This window comes from Calliphora vicina, chromosome 4 (genome assembly GCF_958450345.1).
Source record: "Calliphora vicina chromosome 4, idCalVici1.1, whole genome shotgun sequence".
NCBI classification, from domain to species: domain Eukaryota; kingdom Metazoa; phylum Arthropoda; class Insecta; order Diptera; family Calliphoridae; genus Calliphora; species Calliphora vicina.
Window position 1 is genome coordinate 121831296 of NC_088783.1, and position 22734 is coordinate 121854029.

Here is a 22734-nt window from a genome sequence, read left to right on the forward strand (position 1 = left end):
CCGCTCACGTTGAGCCGGAGTGTTTCTACTACTCTTATTTGCAACTGTTAGCAGAAAAAACGTCCATTTTTAAAATAGTTTGTTTATAATAAGGGTTGAATGAGTTCTTTTAATTGCCAGTACTAGTAGTGAAGAAAATTATAAATTATTGTGGAATAAAGTGTTAAATAAAAGTAATTAATAAAACATTAAATTATGGCTACATTAGACACCTTGAATACATCATCGGAATTTAATCTGACACCTTCACGCAAGCGTAAAAGGCAATTTGATAAATTTCAACAACAGGATCAACAAAATGCCACAACAACGACAGCTGCAACTACTTCCTGTTTTACAAATGCAGCATTTAGTTCAACACCTAAGAAAATTTTGGGTAAACGGCGTCTCCAATTGAAAACAAACAAAGAAAATGCTCTAATATTTCCAAGTGTTGGTTTGGAAGTAAAATCTATTGCAGATTTAGCAAAACAACATGAGGAAACTAACAATATACCACAAAATCCTTACGAGGTGCTGCGTAAGCCGCCAAAAAAGAAAAAGCGTCATACTGAAGAAACGGCCTGTTTCGAAAATCCTGCCTTGAATTTGGAATTGCCTGAAAAACAGTTCAATCCGTACGAGGTACAATTTAAATTAATTTCCACTATTATTCATTACTAATTTCTAAACACTATATTTCAAAAGGTTGTACGTGAGATCACTCCAAATAAAACATCCAATTGCTTTTCCAATCCAGCCTTGAATCTAAAAATTCAAGATGAGTCTGCAATACGCAATCCTTTTGAGGTCCATCGAGAGTTACCCAGCCAAGATGCAAAAACTGAACTGAATCCCGTTTTATTAAACCCATTTGAAATACCTACAGAAGTGGTTACTCAACAAGGCTTATCAACTCCTAAGCCTTGTAAATTAAAACTTGGCTTGCCTTTTGTACCCACAGTGGGCTGTCGCATAGATTTCAAGGATATGTCCATGTCTCAACTAACACCTAGCAAAATGTTGGCTGAGAAATTGGTGTTTTCACCAGTACCAAAAGCCAAAGTGTCATTAGGCTCCATTGGGGAAGAGACCACTATGGATATAGGCAAGGAATTAGATCGCTATCAATTGGAATTGGAAAACAGTATCAACGAAGCAAAATTACGTAAAAATGGTGCAGGTGAAGATGACATTTTGCTTTCACCGCCAGATACAAATTATCAAATTCAAATAGTTGATACCGAAAAAAAATCGAAATTCACACAAAAACTTTGTGGTATAACTGAAGATGGTGAAAACGAGGAAATAATTGAAGAAACCACCACCAAAACAGAGCACCACATTGAAGTACTTGTGCAAAAAGAACAAACTATACAGAATGTAAAGGAAATATTAGCAGACACTAATCCATTTCGCTATGATTTAAATACACAATATCAAAGGACTGAAACAGCTGAAGTAATTGAAATAGAAAATCTTGATGAACTATATGGTTGTTCCGCAGATGAACAAGACTATGAAGAGGATTCTTTTGATTTTAAAACTCCAGCGCCATTTATAAGAGCTTATACCAAGCCGGAAGAGCCCCCGACTAAACTAACGGTAAGTAGAGAATCTTTGGAATCTAATAAATCAGATAAATCCAACAAAGCCGAGGAAAATTCAAAAAAATCAATGAATGTTAAGAATATCATACGTAAATCTATACGTAAACTTATGCATCCTCATCAACATGACCAGCAACAAGCAGATGCTAAGGATGATTTAGCAGAAAATCCTGAACATGAAAAACACCATGGTTTTATGAATGCCATACGTCAGAGTTTACGACGAAAGCCGGCTAAGAATGTTGTGGACGAAGAGCCCGCAACGAAGGAGTGCGAAATTTCTATTATAGACAGTACAGAAAGAACCATGAAACTTAAATCGAATGCCTCAGAAACCGAATTTGTAAAAATAGAAGATTTGACAAATGAAAAGAAACATAATCTTAGAAACAGCATAAGGAAATCTACTCGTGAAGTACGCAATCACTTTATGAAATCAGTTTTTCATAAAAAACACGAGGAATATGATTTTAGAAAGTGATGATTATTTGTTAATAACATTGCTTTTACTATTTTTATTGGCTCCTCTCTTTCAACGGAAATATATTGAGTTTCATATTAAGTTTTATGTTTTTATGCACCCAAAGATCTAAATTGCAATTATTGCACTTTATTATTTTTATTAAGTTTACAAATATGCTAAATTTAATATACATACATATGTATTTTAATTATTAAAAATTATATTTGCACTTTTTCTTAAACGTAGTTGTTTTATTTGTAAACTGTTTGTAACAAAGTTTTCCTACGGCATTCCATAGGCTTATAAGCATGCTGGTAGACGCTAGCTAAACGCCAATGTTCGGGATAACCACCTTCTCCTGCACCTCCAGCGTGACTTCGAAATGGTGGCACTAGTGTATCAATGTCATAGTTTCGTTTTGAGTAGGGGTTACGGGGCCTTGGTACCACTAAAACTCTTTGCGAATGAGTACTGCCCATGCTACAACCACTGTCTGAACTAATAAAATTACCGGCGGCATTATATCTGGGCACTCCTGCACGAAATGCTGTCTTACAGGCCATTCTGTTGGGAGAACAGGTACGCGAAAAGCAATTTGTTTCAGGCGCTATTTTATGACACATTCGCGAACGAGCTTTTCTTAAGAAACCCGATCTTTTGCAGCCAGTTTCCACTGACGAGTTTGGATATGCACAATCTGCTCCCAAGTATTTCTCTCTTAATGCTTTGTATTCATGATCGGCCATCATATCTGGCGTTGATTTGTATTGTTTAGAAAAACGAGTTTTCGGCAATCTATGACAGGCACTGCTGTCCCTGGAGACACTGTGAGCTCGTGGAAATGTAGGACAAACATCAATATCTGCCGAAAAATCATCGGTAGCTATTTTTCTACCCGCAAAATCAGTCTTACGTCTTAATATGTCCTTGTCAAAGAAGCCAGTTTCTCCCAGTGTATTAGTAAAGACCCCGGCAGAACGTCCAGTATTGGATATAGCATCATCACGAGGAGTTTTAACATAAGTAAACACTGCTGGCCCAGCAGAGTCATTTGAGCCATCTATGTGCTTAGGTCTGGCTGGCTCATAGGGAGGTTTATAATCCCAGCATATGGCCAAATCCATAGCACCCATTTTCTTATCTCCGGGTGTGGCAGAGTAAGATCTAGTGTTATTGCCATTATAAGCTCTGGGCACTACTCCACTCGTTTTGGGGCGATAAACTTTCATTTTAGTACAATGTGTGGGGCCAGCATTATGAGTCTTCACCCCCACGCCAGTAGCGATGGGTTCTATGTCCAAAGCCAAACCGGGATTAGCACCAGTAATTTGTAGCCGACGAAATGCCAAATCAGCCACACAGTCCGGCAAAGGTTGATGATCTAGATTATTTGAGTGCATACGTTTGGCCAACTCAAAGTTGGCATATGCTGGCACCACAGGCGAAGGACAACGCTCATTTGGCTTCTCGGTAATCGAATGAGAACCAAACATTTTAGTTGTTTCCTTGTTGCCTAAGTAATCCTCGTGTGTATCGATATTGTATTTATCGGATAAATCTAAATCTCTTAACTTAGGTGATAAATCTGATGTCATCAAGGCTGAAGAAGTAGGTGGCAGTAAAGGTGTTAGTTTTATAGGTGGTGGTTCGCATTCTCCCAGTTTACACTCATGATCACCTAAATAGTTTTTATTCAATATCAAATCTGGTTCTATATTACGATCTCGTTTATATTTATCCTCCAATAGGAAATCTCGTGTGGGATGTTGATTTTTAAATTGTGTAAAATCTCCAGGTGTGTACTCCAAATCTAAAGACTAAAATAGAATTATAATAGTTAAAATAAAAACATATAAGCGAGCTAGATATATTCGGCTGTGCCGAATCTTAACCAAAGTATACTTTAAATTGAATATGGAAAACAATTTTTATGTAAAAAAAATTAGTATGTGAAAAAGTTATTTTAAAAACAAATTGTTGGTGAAAAAAATTCGAGTTAAAAAATATTTTTTCTGATTTTGACCCATTGATGGTCCGAACTTCTATCCCGTTATATACGTCGTTGGAAATCCATATTGTCTATGGTGATAACTTAGTAATTCAGATATAGGTCAGAATCGAGGTAATCGTGGCTGTTTGTTTACATCTCAACTATTTGTTTGCCGATTTCCTAAATTTAAATGGTAACCGAACCAGGACTATAGCGGATATATGCAAATTATTTGGGGGCGTCGGTTCAACAATTGATGCAGCATGTTGATTTTCTGATCAATTCAACTCAGCCGGTATAGAAGTAGTTGTAGTTGTGTTAAATATTAGAAATATTAAAGATTTTACAAAATATAAAAATTTTACTAGTGTGATTTTTACGATCTCTTCAAATCTTTTGTAAGGTGCATTATAATTTATATGTATGTTTATAAAATTATTTAAAAACTTTGGTGCAAAATTGAAGTTATTTTCCAGCAATGTTTACAGGTGCAATCAAATTTTAATGTGATGTCTTTAATCTCTTGATAATTAGTTCAATATATTTCACAGCGACTTCAAACTCTCCCGACAGGGCTTGCAGGTGCAATAGAACTTTGGTTTCTTAAACAAATTTATAAATTTTATTTACTATTTTTTAATAGTGCTTTTATTACTTACATCTTTCTTGTCATATGAATTCAAGCCTTTATTACGATTTGGATCAAAATTTAAAATTTGTTCGGTTGTTTCGCATTTTGTGGGATATGACAAACCTTTGCCAGAAATGCCCAAGTCATCATCATTGTTATCAATATCACAGGTACTTGTGTTTTGTGGAAAACTTGAATATTTATCTTTCTTGAGTAAACATTTATTATATTTATCCACAAAATTTTTATTTATTTTATCGGGCAATTGGTAAGTGTTGCGAAAATTTCCCCAAGGATTTTGATCGGTTCTAAATAAATTAAATTTTTTAAGTAAATATATATACATGTCTTTAAAACTACATACTTTTTTGCACAATCCAGTAAGTGACCTCTATCATTGGCTATTACTTTAGTGGAACCTTTGCGTTGTCGTGGCCTGGGCGGATACCATTTGGGTAATTCCCAATTATTTAAACCTTTGGGTTTATAGACTGAATCAAACTGTTTAAAAATAACAATAGAAATAAAACGGAAATGTATTACAACCTGTTTCTTAATACCATAATTTATATCATTATAAGCCTTCTGTACAAACAAATTGTTAAAAAAACAAATAAACGTATTTTTGTTGCTGTTGTGCAAATAAAACAAAACACCCCTTGTCTGAACACAAGGCAATTGATATTGTTTGTGGATGAGTGAACATCCCTATTGCATTGTCCTTGTCTGTCTGTGCATTAGACAATTACATGCTGTAATTCTCGGTGTATTTGTCTCGTTTTTTAAGGACATGTGTAAAAAACTATTTGAATTAATACCATTTAAGCTTTGTTTACTTTTCAAAAATGAACAATTGCATATTTTTTATTCAATTTAGCATTTATATTTGTATCTATTTTGATCTTATAATCCTCCCTACTATCATTTATCACTTGAAAAGTCAACATGATTTTGATATAACACAGTAGAGCCTTGCCAAAAAGCTTAGTTTTACATCTGTTGTAGTTTTCCAGAAACATGTGTAATATTTTAAAAATTAACTAAACCTTTTTCTATTTAAAAAGAGAATTTTCCAAAGAACAAATAAAAATCAGATTTTTCATTTAAATTTGAGAAAAAGAACACTTGTGAAAGAAGGATCGAAAAAAAACTTTTAGTTAATGAAATCGCTTTAATTTAAAAATAGAATGAAATTTAAAACATTATTCAGAAAAAAACAATTGATAGTGAGATTATTCCTTTCAAATTCCGAAAAGATCAATTGAAAATGAGATTTTCTATTTGAAATTTCAAAAAACATGTTAAACTATACATATTCAAATTTTACAGGTATTTTAAACATTAATCTAGAAAAAAAAAATTTTAAAATGAGGTTTTGCTCATTTCCAATTGAGAAAATTCCAATTGAAATTTATGGTTTCTATTTGAAATTTCAGTAAATTACAGTAGAAGTTATCGAAAATTTGATTTAAATATATTAATTTTTTTATCAATACTGTGGTATCATCTGGTATGAAAAGAATTGTTATAGTCTTTAAAAAAAATTAAAATTTCTTGTAATGACCAAAAACCAAAAAAATGTTCCCACTATTTACATATTTTTTGTTGTTTTCTATTAACTTTTTAATTTTCCTATGCAAATTATAAGAAATATGATATTCGATCATTTGTGGGCAAACGTTACATAATTTCTTATTGTTATTTCCATCAACACTTCTGGAATTGATGACATTTTCACAACAAATTTGATTGAATACAATGTGTAAAACCACACTGACACGCGTTCGAACACGAGTCAACCATATCCCAACAGAAAAAAAAACTCCAACCACCCTTGCCCAAAAAACAGAAAAACCAGCAACAAATACAAAGCATTTAAATTCACACATTTTCTAATAGGAAATAATTAAATTTACACGGCAATTACACAAGCCTTATCTCTTTATCTAAGGATGTGTAGATTTGGCGGCTATAGAAAACAATGGTTACATAACCATTATATCCGTTTCCGCTTAAAAATAATATATGATTATACAACAAGTGTGTATTTTAAATTGATTTTAAACTCAATTAGCAAATTTGAGCTGGAATTTTATTCCTATACTTGTTATTTGATTGAACTAAACTATAAAAATGTATCTATTTTATGAGGTCTCTGTAATGTCCCTTTGTCAATGATTATAATGTCAAATCTCTGGGGTAACATTTATCAACAACATTCAAATGGAGGATTAAACACATGTACCAGTCAAACAAATTCAGTGCTACCTTCTGCAGACTGCTATAACAAGGATTAAATTTTCACACAGCGACACACACCCTTTACACATCCCAAACACCCCTTGTTTGGTAAGGCGGTTTAAGAGTATAAGATAAATTCAATTGTATTAACACGTGTATCCTTAGAATCATCTTCAACATAATACTAAAAACACTTGTAACAATCAAATAATCCTAGTTTTATAACACTTGGAAACAAAGTAATTTAACGCTTCTCTTACACTGGACAATGCACTGCATCAAATACATTTCACCGTTAAAAACAGATGTCAATTCAATTGTTTTGAAATTAACTTAATGTTTTTTTGGCTATTAATTGCCAATAGGTTTGATTGGCGAAAGATGTGTTGTTATCCTTTTACCGGTATTTTTCTTACTAAATGTTTTGTCATTACATAGTAGTAATTTTCTACAATATAAATGTGGCTGTAAATATTTGACCCATTTATATTTGAATATTTTGACAACTAATATATGTAGTACCAGCACAATATTATATCAATTCGTATTCATATGTTTGTGCAAGTATGCATGTGTATTTAAGGTATTCGAAAAACAAAAGTTTATATCCTGACTATAAGGAATTTTGATGTGCGTGGGTCTCCATAATGTTTTGTTGACGTTGCCATGCAATTTTTTTTATTTACTTTGATTGTTTATTTATATTAAAAATATTTTTTATGAGGAGTTCAAAAGAAGTATGCATATTTAGTTTAACAATTCGTTTTAATTCTTAAAGTATTAGCTAATTCTAAGGGCTTTAATATGTGTTAGTTTATCGAGATACATTGCGATGGTCAAAGTTCATACAAATCTTCATTCCGAGATTCAGTAATATTTTTGTACCTATTTGGAGGACAGTCCGTGACTTTTTGAATTAAATACAGGTTTTTGGTACAACATAGCTCTATACACTTTGTACAACATTTCTCCAATTTTTTTTTTATCCCGTTCAATAAATAAGATTTGTCTAGGTCATCAAAATTGGTATTTGTTTGTGAGATAATTTCATCGTTGGAGTCAAATCTCTTTCCGCAGAGCAATTTCTTCAGGTTTAAAAACAAGAAATAGTCACTCGGGGCTAAATCCGGAGATGAGGGAGCAATTCGTATCCTCATTCATGGATTTTGCCATGAAAACTGCAACACGTGAGCACCCTTGCATTGTCCAGGTGAAAAAAATTCTTGTCCAAATCTGGTCTGGACTAAATACAGATTTTTACAGAAGATTTCGTCATAGCCTGATTTTTTTTTCGAAAGCAAGTTTTTGATATACATATTCATAAAACTCCTTTATTCTTTTATGATGGTTTCATAATTTTACACAAATATAAGCTACCACTTTTTATATGTAGGGTATTGCCAAAATTACTTTTCTATAAAAAGGCAAAAATATGATAAAAGAATATTTATTTGTAACTATTTAAGGAAAGTTCAAAGTTTACAGAACTAAAACAGAAACTACAAAAATGGCAATGTAACATACTGCAGACATAACAAGTAAGAATTTTATATTCGGCTATGTTTTAATTGTCTTTAAAAGTAGGACGGGCGGACATAGCTAGATCTTAGCATTTGGAAAGGACCCATGTTCTATATACTTTTGTGGGTCTACGGCCAATATTTCAATATTTTACAAACGGAATGACAAAATTGATATACCTTCCATCCTTTTGGTGGTGGTAGGTATAAAAATATTGATTGCAAGCTACATCAGACAGAATGGAATTATAATTTGTTTAATGACATTACTCCGCAATCAAAGATGTTTATATTTATAATCCATCCAAATATTTATTAAACGATTTTAATATTTGTCATGACAAGCGTTTTCACGTTTTAGGATTCCATTAAAAAATTTTGTATATTGATGGTTTAATGTAAAAAGGACCTATCTGCCTTTTCTCTGATTTCTCTAAAATAACCATTTTAAAAAGGGCCGCATGATGTTTTACATACGAATTCCCTTAGTGTTTATTACACAAATGTAAAAATCGAGATATGTCCTTTCTGTATTTAACCAAATATGTACATATACATACAATGAATATGTATGTAGTCCTTATGTTTATATAAATCCTTTATGTACTTTTTTATATAATTTATTTATATATTTGCATTTATTAAAACAGGGTTCTGAATAAAATTTCACTGTATTATTTTTACAAAGCTTTTGGCAAATAATAATATGTACCTGATTTGCACTAAAATGATAAGCCATCAATGAAATTGCCAGTTAATATTCAATAATTTTTGTATTATAATAATTTAGTTCAACTACTTTTTTTTTGTATTTTTTAAACACACTGAAAATTTTCCATAAAAATCTATGTACACTAGAATAAAAACCGAACTTAATAACACAACCACTCTTTAGTTAATATGAAGCCAAACTTTTTTAAAGTTTTAAAGGAATTTCTGGCAAATGTTGCCCAAGGTTACCAATTAATAAAACAAATGTTGTGTTTATTGGAATTCTGGAAACAAATAACTGCAAACAAACTGAAATTACCTTGGTTATATAAACAAAATTCAAATATTAAGATAAAATTTAATTTAATACCCTGTATTAGTGGGAGTTTACAAAGCTACGAATTGCTTGCATTGCGCATGTTTTAAACAGCATCCATTATTTTGTTAGGACACATGTGGTAAATAATCTTGCTTAAACTTTTTATTATGAAAAAACCTAAAAGCCAACTGAGACCTTTGAAAAATAAAAAAAGCTGGTTAAATTTGGTTTGGTTTCCTTTATTAATATTAAATTTACAAATATATTATACACATATCACATAGAGTTAAAATAATTTATAAATAATACATGATGTAAATGCAACTTTGATTTCATTTATATGTTAACAATAAAATCTCTTAAAAGTTAAGTTATTAAATAATTTTAAATACCTTTTCTACTTAATGAAAATTATACTTTGCTCAGATTTCTAAAATAACACAAATAATATAATTTAGTTGTATTTGCAAATCAGTAAATGATTTAAAAATTTTTCATTATTGACTCAAAAAATATGCAAAATTTAATTGATTCGAAATTGAGAAAATCAAATAAATATTGAGAAAATACAAATTGAAATCAAGAAATCTTAATTAATGTTGAGAACCAATTGAAATTCAGAAAAGCAAATTAATACTGAGAAAAATCCAATAAAAATTCAGAAATCCAAATAAATATTTAGAAAATGAAAATTGAAAAACAAATTTAAATCAAGAAATCCAAATTAATGTTGGGAAATAACAAATTGAAATTCAGAAAAATCGTTTTTCGATTCGCAGTCTCAATTGGTTTTTACTCAATATTAATTGTTATTCCTAGGGCCTTATTTTCTAAATCCCGACGCCAAGGATTTAGAAAAAAAATGCTCTTAATTTCAATTTCTATTTTCTCAATATGTATAAGTTTGGATTTCTCAATTTCAATTCGAAAAATTATGATTCGGTGCAAAATTCTTGTTGAGTATTAAATGATTTAATATTCACCATTAAGTACCAAATAAACTAACTAAATATTTGACTTAATTATCATTTGATAAGGAAAAATCTCATTTTATTTTAACTCCAGAAAAACTATTCTTGTTAACATCACTACAATTCGACTTTTAGTTTTGTTTTATAGCTTCCACTGTTAGGCAAACTTATTATGGAGTTTCCAGAACATGATTTAAATAGGCTATATAACATATAGCTAATTTTAAAATCTCGATTTTCGACAATTTCTTATCTGGCGGCAAAGTTGGCAACAACTTACGTAGCTCCGCAAAGGAAACATTAAAAGCTTCCACACGTATACGTTCCCTAGTAGCATGAGCGGTGCGATACTTTAAGGTGGCACGTCTTCGACGACGTCGTTCTTCTCGGGAAAGACCCACAAGTTCTGAGGGATCTAAATGAGCTATCGGGGTGGTGCGACGTCTAGGTGCTGGTGTGGGTGGTGGTATTGGTATACTGCCGCTGCTGGACTGGGGACTAATGGGTGTTTCACATCCCATACGTGCTTGATATCTTTTATCGAAATCGAAGGCATCGTAATTTTCATTCTCTACATTATTCAAATCTTGCAAATAGTAACGGCCCACAGCTATATTTTGCGACGGCACCATATGCGTCATGTCGTACACCATGTCTTTGCTGTATTATTATAATTTCTGAAAAGGAAGGGTGTTAAAATTATATTAAAAAAACTGTTTGTTTAGTTGGCTTTTGTATTTATGTTTATTTTAATTCAGTATCCCCTTAAACGCCCACTTAATTTGCGGTTAAATCTTACAAAGATTTTAATACTCATGTGGGAAAACTTATTCCGAGGCGGGAATGTTATTTTTATTTTTCCAACATATGCCCATGGCATAAATATGTATTATTCTTGTGTTTATTGTTATTATTTATACACTTAAGGGGTTATTTACTGTTCGAATTGTATTTATTGTATTGTAATGTTTGTCTAAATATTATTACAACCCTTTATTTGGATTTGGTTGTGCACTTTAACACCTTTAACAAAAATAAAACCAATATTTCTGTGAATCACGTTTTTAAATTTGCAATAAAAATTTCATATTCCTTTAATTAGAAACCTCAAAATCTGGACATCTGTGCTAAATTCTTTATTAACAACATATTTAAATGCAACTGAATATAAATTTTGTCTTCGCGGTGTTCTACTGAGATTACTGATATACTACAGCCAAAAAAAGTCTCACATTCATAAAAAATATTAAAAAAAGTTACAATAACTAACACTTTTGTTATTTAACTTTTTGTATAGCTATATTTTTTTTAAAATTTTTCATATTTCAAATACTTAATTGACCAAAAATATAAATTTTTACCTTTTCGACTGCCGCTGCTAATAATATTAATCCATAAAAATAGTTACAGTGGAAATGATTAGTTTATTGTAAACAAGAGATATGCACGGCACAAGTTCTAATAAGAAACTGTTATCTTCTAACTGTTTAACAGCATCCTTTTATACACAACTAATAGAAAGGACACACCACCATGTAAATTCAAAAAGAAAAATTAACCAATAGCGTGCAAGGGACAAAACATCATACATTTGTGCATTAAAAAAATGGCGACTAAACTCCTCCCCCTTACTATCCTTAAACTATTGATTTTTAAACTCAATTGAAAAATATTGCGAACTTATTTTGTATTATTAATTTTTATTGAGCCTTATTTTTTAATAAAACTATAATTATAAATCATGTTCTTTATTACAAATAAAATTACATTTATACAAAATAAAAAATATGTATCTACCTTGGAATATATATTGTAAAAGCCTCCGAATTCAATTAAATTGATCGTGAATTTTCCAAGCTCCATATAAACATATGTATATCTTATGGGTTTGTAGACCCCCCATTTTTTCTAATTACGAAAAACCAAATTTAAAAAATTCAAAATTTCTAGTACTAAAATGTATCTACCTTGGAATATATATTGTAAAAGCCTCCGAATTCAATTAAAATTATCGTGACTTTTCCAAGCTACACATAAACATATGTACATCTTATGGGTTTGTAGAACCCCCCGCCCCCCATTTTTTATAATTATTACGAAAAACCAAATTTAAAAAAAATCAAAATTTCTAGTACTAAAATGTAATTAGTAGTATAGTACTAAAAATTCAATACCTTTTGAGCAACCCTGTCATGTCTAGTTATGCTCACTAAACATGTCTTTCATTCAAACAGCTGTTTTTTTCTAGTTAATTTTTTATTCGCTTTCATAACCTTTTTCTCGTATGGATTTTGTTAAATTGTATTTATAGTTTTGAAATTATAGTCTTGTTAATTAAAGTCATGTCACTTAAAGTTTTATTATCCACCACGGATAATTTGTGTGTGCAGGCTTTGCGCCACTATGGTAAACACAACAAAAAGTTTCTTTACAAAGATGGCAAAAAATATGGAAATATCATCTACTATCCCAGGTAAATAATTCCACACATGGATGTCTATAAAGTTTTGTATGAAATCTTTTATTTTTTTTTTTACAGAGATCCCAACCAGCAAGACCCACCCATGGAGCCTGCAAAATTATTCAGAGTACAACGTGTTAAGCCAGTTAAAGGAAATCCCTACTGGGAGAAACATTTACTAAAAGAATTTGGCTTGGATGGTAAACAAGGTGATTTCACTGTTGTAAAGAATATCCCGGAAATAAATGCCCGCCTATGGAAAATCAAACATCTTATTAAAGTAACGCCCATTACATTTCCCCATGGAGAGCCCTCGGAAAATGACATTAAACATACTATGCTTAAAGCTAATGGAGAATGTATAGTCACTAAAGAAATTGGTCCCGTTGAACAAAGGGTAGAAGCTTTGGAAACATTTGAAAACGATCCAAAGCGTCTGGATACAGAGTTGTTGAAGCGGGATTCGCGTCTTAAGTGGCTAAATCCCTGGTAAAAGGAAAACCATTTGTTTTGTAATCTTCTTTACTTTAATTATTATGCTTAGTAAACCGCTAAATATCTACATATAAAAGTATAAAAAATTGTAGAAATTGTTAAGATACAAATGCGTTTTCTTTCCAACATAAGTACTATTAGCTGTTTACAACAAAATGTTGTTATCGTTTTTCTTTCTCATCCTGACATAACTTCCACAGCCACCTTCTTATCTAGTTTCTTGCAGCCAGAAGTGGCAAATATGCCATTGGTACGATCATAGGTAATAGAATCATTTATAATATTTCTGCAAAAAATTAATTTTGTTTTAATTAAAAAATAGTTAGATATTTATGAAAAACATACTCTATGGCTCCTTCCTTAGGCCTGGCATTCCAACGTTTATACTCTTGTTCTATGCATTTATACACGTGTGATTTCTCTAAAGGCAGGAAAGGTATAAAGTGATCTATCACATGGGCTTCTATAAGGCTGGTCTTCTTTAGTCCACCTTCCAAATTGTAGGCAGCTTTTTCCAAAATCTGCTCAAAGTGACCCAAATTAGTGTCTTCTCTTAATGTGCCACTCTTGATAAGTTGGCCCAACTTATCGGATATGTAAACACCGGCAGTGTTTGAAAGAAATATGAAAATAGCCTGAGTGGTATCTTGACCATCCACAAATGCATTGTAATCCACTAGCGAAGTCAGTGATTCAAAAACACCGGCCGGCATTTTGTCCACCTCATCGAATATGAATAAAGAGCGAGGGCAAGCCCTAATACCCTCACGTACCTCGCGATTAATGCGTTCAGTGTACAATTTAGCATCCTGTGCAACTGGAAAATCTGATCGACCCATATATTTATGCACAAACTTACTTTCCAAGCCTTTTGCATATAGCTTATTGGCGATTTGATCTGCCACAAAATTTTTGCCTGTACCGGGGGTACCATGAAAACTTATAACCAGTGGTTTGCGGGAGTTGCGTCTACCACTAAAATGGGCCTCCAGGGCCGGTATTAATTTCTGTTGTACAATATGTTGACCAAATAGTGTATTGGAAAGCTCTCGTTTTAGTCCCATAATATCAGCTGGTATACTACGTTCATTGCAACATTCCGCCATACGACAGTAGGTTTGATCTTTAAGAAATTCAAATTTAAATGCTCCTAATCCTACACCTGCTGCTACACCTAACGAAACTGGATCGAATAAACCTGTCACATTATGTAGAATGGCTAAAATAGTTGTTAAAAACAGTAATTTTAAATTGTAAAACATTTGTCGTGTTAAAATTCAGGAATGCAATAAAATTATAAAGAAATGTGCAGAAATCGCAAAAACAATAAATGTCATTTTTGCCAAAACATATGAACAAACAACTCTGTTTTTGTAAAAAACAAACAGTGGAACAGCATTGCCAACTATCAAAAACAATGACACATTTTAAAGTACCGTTAGTATTTACATATTGTGAAATTATTGGCAAGAAAATAGTGTAATAAAATCTTTATAAATTAATAAAGTAAATAGTAAAAATTAATAAAGTAAACAGTTAAAAAAGTAAAGAAAATAATGTAATAAAATCTTTATAATTTAATAAAGTAAATAGTAAAAATTAATAAAGTAAATAGGTAAACAATTACTTAAGTACCAAAATATACTTTAAGATAATTAAAAACTATTTTGCTAGAAAAAATGTATTGGTAAAAAGTTGAAGAACAAATCGGTGGTGTCGAAAATTAATATATACAAACTTGTATATATGTATAGTATACTTATCACTCATGTTGAATGCTATTTTGCTGAAAACAAATGACAAATTAGCCACAGACCGATTAGGCATAGCAGACAGTTTATTTATAATGAATTTTTATCTGTCAATAAATAATTTGAAAATCAACTCTGAAAAGTGTAGCCAACAATATTAAAAAAAATCAACTCTGATGTATATGTCGACATTTCTATTTAAGTGTTTCCCTCCAATTATAAAAAGAAGAAAAGTATGTGGAATTAATTAATTTTAAATTTTTCGCGTACAAAACGTTTATTTACAAATTTACTTATACACAAGAGATGTTGTTTAAAGACTTAGCAAGTCTTTGATTGGTCATTAACGTGTGTTTATAAATAAATACGGCTGTAAATATCTTAAATCGTAAGTACTGCAATTTTAATAAAATATGTGAAGTCATGATTTGATTTTTAGTATTAAAAACCCAATAACTGTGTAAATGTTCCGAATGAGCTAAATCTGATGTTATTTTAGGCTCAAATATATTATTTTTGGGTTTTTAGCATATGGAGTTATATTTCTATAAATTTCAACTAATATACGTTTCACATGGCTTAATAAACGTCGTTTTTAGAACTATGGGTACTTTCTGTCATTTCGACGTTTTGGATCTATATAGAAATCTTTAACCATTACTTGGCACTAATCATTCTGAGCACTTGTTTTTTTTTATTAAAATTAAAAATTTATTGAACAAATTGAATAAATTATGTACATGTATCTATAACTACAGCTTATAATTAAAAAACATAAGTTAATACTATGTTTAATGCAAATTAATCTGAACTTTCAGCCATGGCTTGCAACATCAAAGGCTTTAATTGTGTTTGTATTAACGAATGATCACGGCCATGGGTAACTTCAAGAATTTTGCGAGCTTCTTGAAAATTTTCTAATGCTTCTTTAAGCCAAGATTCGTGCAATTGTATTTTTGCCAACTTTAGATAGAGTAAACCCAATAAAGGATTCCAATTACCATAATATTTGCTATGAATTGGATATGAAAATTATTAGTAACATAGTTGTTTTAATAAAAAGTATAATTGAACATTTACCGAAAACCTGGCAACAACTTTTTGCCGTATTCCAAAGCTTCTGACCATTTGCCTACATCTATAGCTGCTTCAAAGGCAGCATCCAATGTTTTTATATGCCAGACATTTAAAGGATGAATAATTTCCTGCTGCTTTTTCAATAAAACCTTGCAAACATCTAAATCTAGAGTAAAATTTCATTTGAAAAATTAACATGTATGTAATTTGAAAATACATAAATTGTGGACACAACGTACAGGCAACATCTTTCATGGTTTCTAACTGATGCTTAGTTAAGGCCATGACTTCCTTAAAAGCATTACGGTGGGGAGGGATTATACCAGTGCCACACTGTGGACAGTTATTCAAGGAAATATCTACAGCAGCATTACACTTTCGATTTATACAACAACCCGATTCCATTTCCACTGTTTCTTGCTCATCTATACATTTGCTACAAATGCACAAGAAATAATAATTGTCCTTCAAATCTCTACGTCTATGCTCTGGCGTATTTAGCAAATCAATATAGCTGATATTAATCTAAAAATAAAATATAAATTTGATGTGTGTTATGATAGAAAACTAAAAATAAATAATACTTTTGACCAATCCAAACATTCCATTTCTTGAGTGGCATGTATATGCAATGTTGTACCCTCAAATGTAGCCACTGCATTTGGTTTGCAGCTGTGATCGGTAACAGAAACCCCCAAGAAGATGGCAGTGGCAATTGAATTCATTTCTGCATCGAGTATATTGAAACCATTTGTAACAAGCTAAAAACAATTACAAAATAATACAAATTAAAACAAACTGCAACAAATTGAAAAATATTAGGAAAAACTGCATGTTGACAACATGCTGTAATTAGCGCCGCGTCACTATGCAAAGTGTCAGCAAGGGGCTTGGCCTTTAACCACTCTATTTTCAAACATACTATGTACAAAAATAAACAAAACGAAAGTGAAATCAAAAAGTCTATATTTTGAGGAAAGAAGTAAAACAAATTTGGCCAATGGCCAACTTGTTATAAAAAAACAAAACACAATGCGTAATATGCTTGTAGTATTTATGTATTAATATAAATAAAACCATTTATATTATTCTAGAATCAGATCAACAAGATCGTTTATGACAAATGTTCATTCACCCTTTCATTGTTAATAAATCTTAACTTTAATAATGTAATTATTTTTGTTTTTAATTTCAAGTACATAGTATAAATGTGTTTTAAAAATGTATTTCACATTATTTGCAATGAAACGTATATTGTTGTTGGTTTCACATAGACTTTAAATTTTTTTGAAATTTGATTTAGGTTCTGGTTCTATAATTGAAACAAAAATTATTTTTTTTTCGAATTTTAAATTTTTCCATATTTTTGAATAGTCGACTTTTGGTATATATGTATGAAAAGTCGAACTATTCCACTATTTTCATCATATCTTAATATTAATAAGAAAATATGTGGTTGCTAGATTTATTGATGATAAAATTAAATTTTATAAAATTTCAATTAAAAATAAAAAAGGACTTTGTCGTCGACTATTGGATAAACTTTTAGACTTTTTTCAGCAAAATCGATTGTTTGACTTATGCCCGTAACTTCAACAAATAGATATCTACGTTGTAAAATACCCAGCAGATATATTTACCTAAAAGGTAACTTGACATTAATTTCAAATCAATATCTACGGGTAAAAATTACCAAATATTTTTACTCCATAAGTAACTAAGCCCTGATAGATATCTATTTGTTGAAATTACGGGCATTATAGATCGTCCCTAAGGCTAGAATTATATAGAAGACGATAGAGAGGAATCTTGAAAAAATCAAACATTAAAATGTTGATTTCATACAATTATTTTTCTTTCTACTTAAGTTTTTCGGCAATAGTCTTCCTCGTCTTCCTCTATGGCAATAATCCACATAGTTCAAATGATCTAATATACTTGCCAATATTGTGTAGGGTACTTATCATTAGTTTATACAAAACAAACAAATGAACATTCTAGATGTGAATTTAATAATTACCCGTCCATAAATAGTCAATAACTCCATTTGATTTGGCACAATAACACTGTCCTGCATCATTTCACACAGTATAGCATACAATGATTCCAAGTGTTCCATGCGTTTGGCATCATTTTTGATTTCTTGATAGTCTAAGTTAAAAATAAAACAATTTAATAATTTTGGTAAATCAAAAACTTGCTAAAAATATACTTACGCGACATTAAATCTCTAAATTTTCTAAAACAGGTTTCGGTATAATAGCCTTTCTCCATATCTCCACCATTATTCAATTTGATGATCAACTTGCAAAGCATACGAGCAGCATCTGGTACGGCACGGGGATAAATGCGTTTAAGGAATGGACATTCGATTTTATGTAAAGGCCAGGCCTCCATTTGGCAGGCACGATTGCAATAGTAAACATAATGGCAGTTGGAACATTTCATAACTTTGGTACTATTTTCAAGCAGTAAGTATTTATTATAACATTGTAATATGCTTTTAATTTTAATTTAACAAACCTGCTTAGACAGTTATCACATCGCTCTTTGCGATATTTTGATTTAAGCACAAACGCAAAAGGTTTTTCCGTCAAAATTCGATCTCCGCGCTTAATAGTTTTAGGCGTTTGCGGTTTCATTTTCGACACATTATTATTATAAGCCTTAAATGGTTTGAAGTTTAAGGATTCGTAGGATTGTATTAAAGATTTTGAAAATATTCTGTGGGAAGGCATTTTTAGTTATGTATTTGCTCTTGCACAAAAAGCACTTGTTTTCCTGGCAACAAATCAAATCAAACTAGCATTCTATCATATTTACCTGTGATGTGATGCGCACGTACCTCATAAAACACTTGGCGCTGCCATTCTCTCGTTCGTTTTTATGCTAATGTGCTAAATTTATAAATAACAAACACAAATGCTTTTTTTCTGCAAAAAATATATACAAAATCTTATTTATAGCTAAATGTAAACAAAACAAATGTGTGACAAAAGTTAGCGACAGCTGTTTGGCATTTTATAAACAGATGTCAAAAGCAAAAAGAATAACAAAAGAAAAGAAACGTCACTTTTGAAAGAGGGGTGCCATATTAATGTTACCCAAAAAACTATTATAATTTAGCATTTTAATAAAGAAATAACGATTTTAATTAATATTTTTATAAATATAGCCCTATATATATAAAGTATTTGAATTATTTATGTTTTTGTTATAAAATTCTTGAATTTATGGTGTTTCTTTAGCAATGCAAGTGTTATATACAAAAGCTGATTACTATGTAAATCTTTTGTTATTAGGTATTCGTGTGTGTAGACTAGGGGTTTTAGTTGAACTATTTGAAACAAAAAGTCGACTTTTCGACCTTTTGACTTTTTTGGATTTATAAAAAGTTCTGTTTTCCTGGAATATGTTTCTATGTATCACAAATGGCTATTAGATATGGGTTTTTCGTAGTGAGAAAAAGGGTGGACTTCAAAACCATCAGTCCCATAAGAAATGTACGGTGTGTGTGTATTGTGTTTGACGTGAGCTAGAGGACCCAGAGTATGAAGTTGAACAATTTGTTTATTTGTTTTTGTGTTAACTATATATTCATGATGCATTTTGGAGCCAAAATTTGAAACAAAAATTCGTCTTTTCTATCATTCGTTTTTTGATATTTAAAAAATCGACTTTTCGAACTTTAAACTTTTTAAAATTTTTGAATAGTTGACTTTTGGACTTTTGGCAATTTATTTATTCGAGCAGTCGAACAATCGACTTACAGAACCCTAGTGTAGACTGGATGATAAGACCGTTATTTGATGAATTTTCTCTTGTGTTTCATTTTACTTCAACTTCAAAAGTGTCTTGACAAGTCTACACAGCAGTGCTCTATTTTTTGTCGAATGTATTGTAAAACACATACATGCCGACTCTACGCTGTTAACATGCTTTGCATTCAAATGTCGTTTATTTAGTCGTATACTTTCATTCAACTTTGCTGGACCAACAAACGAACGGAAACTGAGTGTATGTGTCAAAAAGTCATTAATTGCAATTTTATATGCTCCATTACTATCTCAAGCCACTTGTAATGGATAAAACATCTTAAGGATTAATAAAATACTAACAATTTGGATGTATACCTACACATAATTTTTATGTTTGTTTATTATTAATTTAAATAATTTAAAATCGATTGATAGGTTATTTAGTTTGTTGGTAAAACGCCTAATCAAATGGAGATGATGTTGTATCGGTATTTCGAGGAATTTCATGTGTGTCTGTGCGTATTGTAAAGTAAATGTGAGTGAGTGGCTTTTGTGTGACACCACCCCAAAGGAAAAACCAGATACAAACAAAATTGATTTCAATTATGAGACAATCGAGAAATTAAACAAATACTAAATGAATAGAAATGTTTAGTAAAATAATAAAATGATTATAAAATGTTTAAACAAAATTAAAGTGAATAAAACATAAAGAAAGATCAATAAAAAATCAAACAAGAAAAATTGTCTAATGAAAATTACAAATGATTAAGAAAATTTTACGCTTTAAAGCTCAGCATCAAATCACAGAGTGTTGAAAAAAAAAAAACAAAAGAAAAATTTGAGAAAAGGACTTTTCTTTTCGTTCGTGGCATGAATAGACAAAAATGTTCTTCATGTACAGAGTGTTTGTGTAAATTTTGTTTTTTTTTTTTCATGTAAAAGTCAATGGAATGTTACATGTATAAATGTGTATGTGAGAATTTAAAAAGAGAACAAGAACAAGCAACAAAATCAGAAAAAAAAATTATTTTAACAACATCAACAACACCATAAATCAACAACATAAGTAAAAGAAGAGCTAAACAAGCAAAAAAAAAATAAAGAAAAAACAAAAAAGAAAAGCAGAAATAACAACAATATTTAAATAAATTATAACACAAAAACAAAAAACAGAGAAAAGTGTAAGAGAAAAACAACAAAAGTTAATTATGTTTCTTGGGCCATGGTTTTACTACGGACTGTCTGTTATCAACGCATACCATTTACCATTATCATTGCTGTCACTGCTTCCTAACCCAGCATCCTATAATAAATTCATTTAGTCTACATACTTGTGCATACAAAAATACACGCACAGGTGGAGAGTGTTTAAGCCTGTAGTTATAGTAGACTAAGAACAACAACAATAATTAAGCAAAACAAAAAGTTTAAGAAAGCCAGCAAAAAAAAAGAGTAAAAGAAACACACGAAAAATATGTATGTGTGAAAATTGTGTTCGTTTATAATTCCACATCTTCAGCATTCATTCGTATTACTCACACAATCTAAATGTTGTTGGCACTGCCACGGCTGCTGCTACTTTTGTTTTCGTAGATTTTGCGATTTGTGTCACCGCCATTAATTTTGTAGGTAAGTACATGCCACTTCTCTCTACAATCAGTAGAAGTTTTGTTGTTTTTTAATTTTATTTTTGTTCTGTTTTGTTTGGTATGTGTGAAGATTTATTAGATCCTTTACACACCCACCTTATTTAATTGAGGTTTCGTTTTTCTTAATTATCCTTTATTTTTGAGTTTCACAGTTTTGGATTTAAAGACGAGAGTTGTTGTTTTGGTTTGGTTTGGTTTTCCTTTCAATTTATAAAGTTGTTGTTTTGTTTTTGTTTTATCCATCTTCTGTTTATGTTTTATGGTCAGCGTGTTAGTGTTAGTTAATTCTATCATTTATCATGGTGTAGAGTGCATTTAATGACTTTGGTTTCGAATGAAATATTTTTCATAATAATTTATCTTTAAATAAAGTTTTAATTGAGTTCTGCCAGGAAAGTAGTTAATTATAAAATCTAAGGAAACCCAAAGGAAGTGGGGAGAGCAAAGTTAAACAGAGAGTTGTGCAGCATTTTTTTTTGTTTAAATACAGGCTTTGATATAAAAATATGTAGTTTTTTTTTTTGGATATTTAAGAAGTTTCTGGAAGAAGAAATAAAAAAAACTTTTTATTTTAGTCTGTCTATACATTTTGTGTTTTCAATTGTGATTTATAAAAAATATTATTTGCAGGAAAATCTGGAAAACTTTTAAAATTATATAGTTTTTTTTTGATATTTTTAATTAGTTCTGTTTAATTGCCTTAATTAATGCTAATTTTTGCTGCAAATAATATTAATTTTACTTTGAATTATAATGCAGTAGTGTGAATTCCCACTCTGCATAATTACCACTGTTGTGTGGTGTAACATTTGCATTAGTAACACTTGGCGTATGATTAATATAAAATCATATGAAACATATAAATATTAGGTATACGTTGTGTAGTACATATGAGGGTTTTGAACTGAAAAACTTGTTCGTTTCATAGCCAGCAAGCAACAAGATAAAACAATGTATAATCCCTTCTTAAATACGAACATTGTGTGAACATTTTGTATGTATCTTTTTCGTCAAACATTTCAAACATGTGATAATATCATACCTAACACATTTCTGCTAATGTTTGAAACAAAATTTTTTTAATTTAATTTATAATACAATTATT

At 30.7% G+C, this 22734-nt stretch overlaps 7 protein-coding genes across 9 annotated transcripts in view; 3 read left to right on the plus strand and 4 right to left on the minus strand.

Moving 5' to 3' along the window:
- The first annotated feature begins 195 nt into the window (after positions 1–195).
- pon (partner of numb) lies at positions 196–2287 on the plus strand. The gene is made up of 2 exons (XM_065509650.1): positions 196–624; positions 688–2287. Exons 1-2 carry the CDS (start codon positions 196–198, stop codon positions 2068–2070), a joined length of 1812 nt encoding a protein of 603 aa, XP_065365722.1. The 3' UTR covers positions 2071–2287.
- On the minus strand, positions 2215–9280 carry LOC135957899 (uncharacterized). Its single transcript, XM_065508733.1, has 4 exons — positions 9147–9280; positions 5038–5174; positions 4702–4981; positions 2215–3869 (listed from the first exon to the last, which is right to left on the minus strand). The coding sequence occupies exons 1-4, from the start codon at positions 9171–9173 to the stop codon at positions 2304–2306; spliced, it is 2010 nt and encodes a 669-aa protein (XP_065364805.1). The 5' UTR covers positions 9174–9280; the 3' UTR covers positions 2215–2303.
- A 1325-nt stretch (positions 9281–10605) lies between these two features.
- On the minus strand, positions 10606–11108 carry HLH4C (Helix loop helix protein 4C). Its single transcript, XM_065509685.1, has one exon. It carries the CDS (start codon positions 11086–11088, stop codon positions 10606–10608), a length of 483 nt encoding a protein of 160 aa, XP_065365757.1. The 5' UTR covers positions 11089–11108.
- Positions 11109–12711: 1603 nt separating this feature from the next.
- mRpL30 (mitochondrial ribosomal protein L30) lies at positions 12712–13501 on the plus strand. The gene is made up of 2 exons (XM_065508061.1): positions 12712–12908; positions 12975–13501. The coding sequence occupies exons 1-2, from the start codon at positions 12778–12780 to the stop codon at positions 13387–13389; spliced, it is 546 nt and encodes a 181-aa protein (XP_065364133.1). The 5' UTR covers positions 12712–12777; the 3' UTR covers positions 13390–13501.
- Torsin (torsin) lies at positions 13401–14668 on the minus strand. The gene is made up of 2 exons (XM_065508060.1): positions 13737–14668; positions 13401–13677 (listed from the first exon to the last, which is right to left on the minus strand). The coding sequence occupies exons 1-2, from the start codon at positions 14651–14653 to the stop codon at positions 13569–13571; spliced, it is 1026 nt and encodes a 341-aa protein (XP_065364132.1). The 5' UTR covers positions 14654–14668; the 3' UTR covers positions 13401–13568.
- Positions 14669–15826: 1158 nt separating this feature from the next.
- Smyd3 (SET and MYND domain containing, class 3) lies at positions 15827–19180 on the minus strand. 3 transcript variants are annotated; one of them, XM_065508998.1, is made up of 8 exons: positions 19043–19180; positions 18743–18943; positions 18436–18677; positions 18240–18370; positions 16804–16980; positions 16459–16744; positions 16223–16385; positions 15827–16154 (listed from the first exon to the last, which is right to left on the minus strand). In XM_065508998.1, the coding sequence occupies exons 2-8, from the start codon at positions 18859–18861 to the stop codon at positions 15944–15946; spliced, it is 1329 nt and encodes a 442-aa protein (XP_065365070.1). In that variant the 5' UTR covers positions 18862–18943; positions 19043–19180; the 3' UTR covers positions 15827–15943. The 3 variants fall into 3 exon arrangements, with proteins under 3 accessions (XP_065365070.1, XP_065365069.1, XP_065365067.1); XM_065508997.1 differs by having other exon boundaries at positions 18743–18885; positions 19043–19176; XM_065508995.1 differs by lacking the exon at positions 19043–19180 and having other exon boundaries at positions 18743–19018.
- An 849-nt stretch (positions 19181–20029) lies between these two features.
- The window catches only part of LOC135958926 (two pore potassium channel protein sup-9-like), a 98610-nt gene continuing 95905 nt past the window's right edge, over positions 20030–22734 (plus strand). The window contains exon 1 of the mRNA XM_065509878.1: positions 20030–21609. The gene's annotated coding sequence lies outside the window, so the exon portion shown is untranslated. The remainder of the gene's footprint in view (positions 21610–22734) is intronic.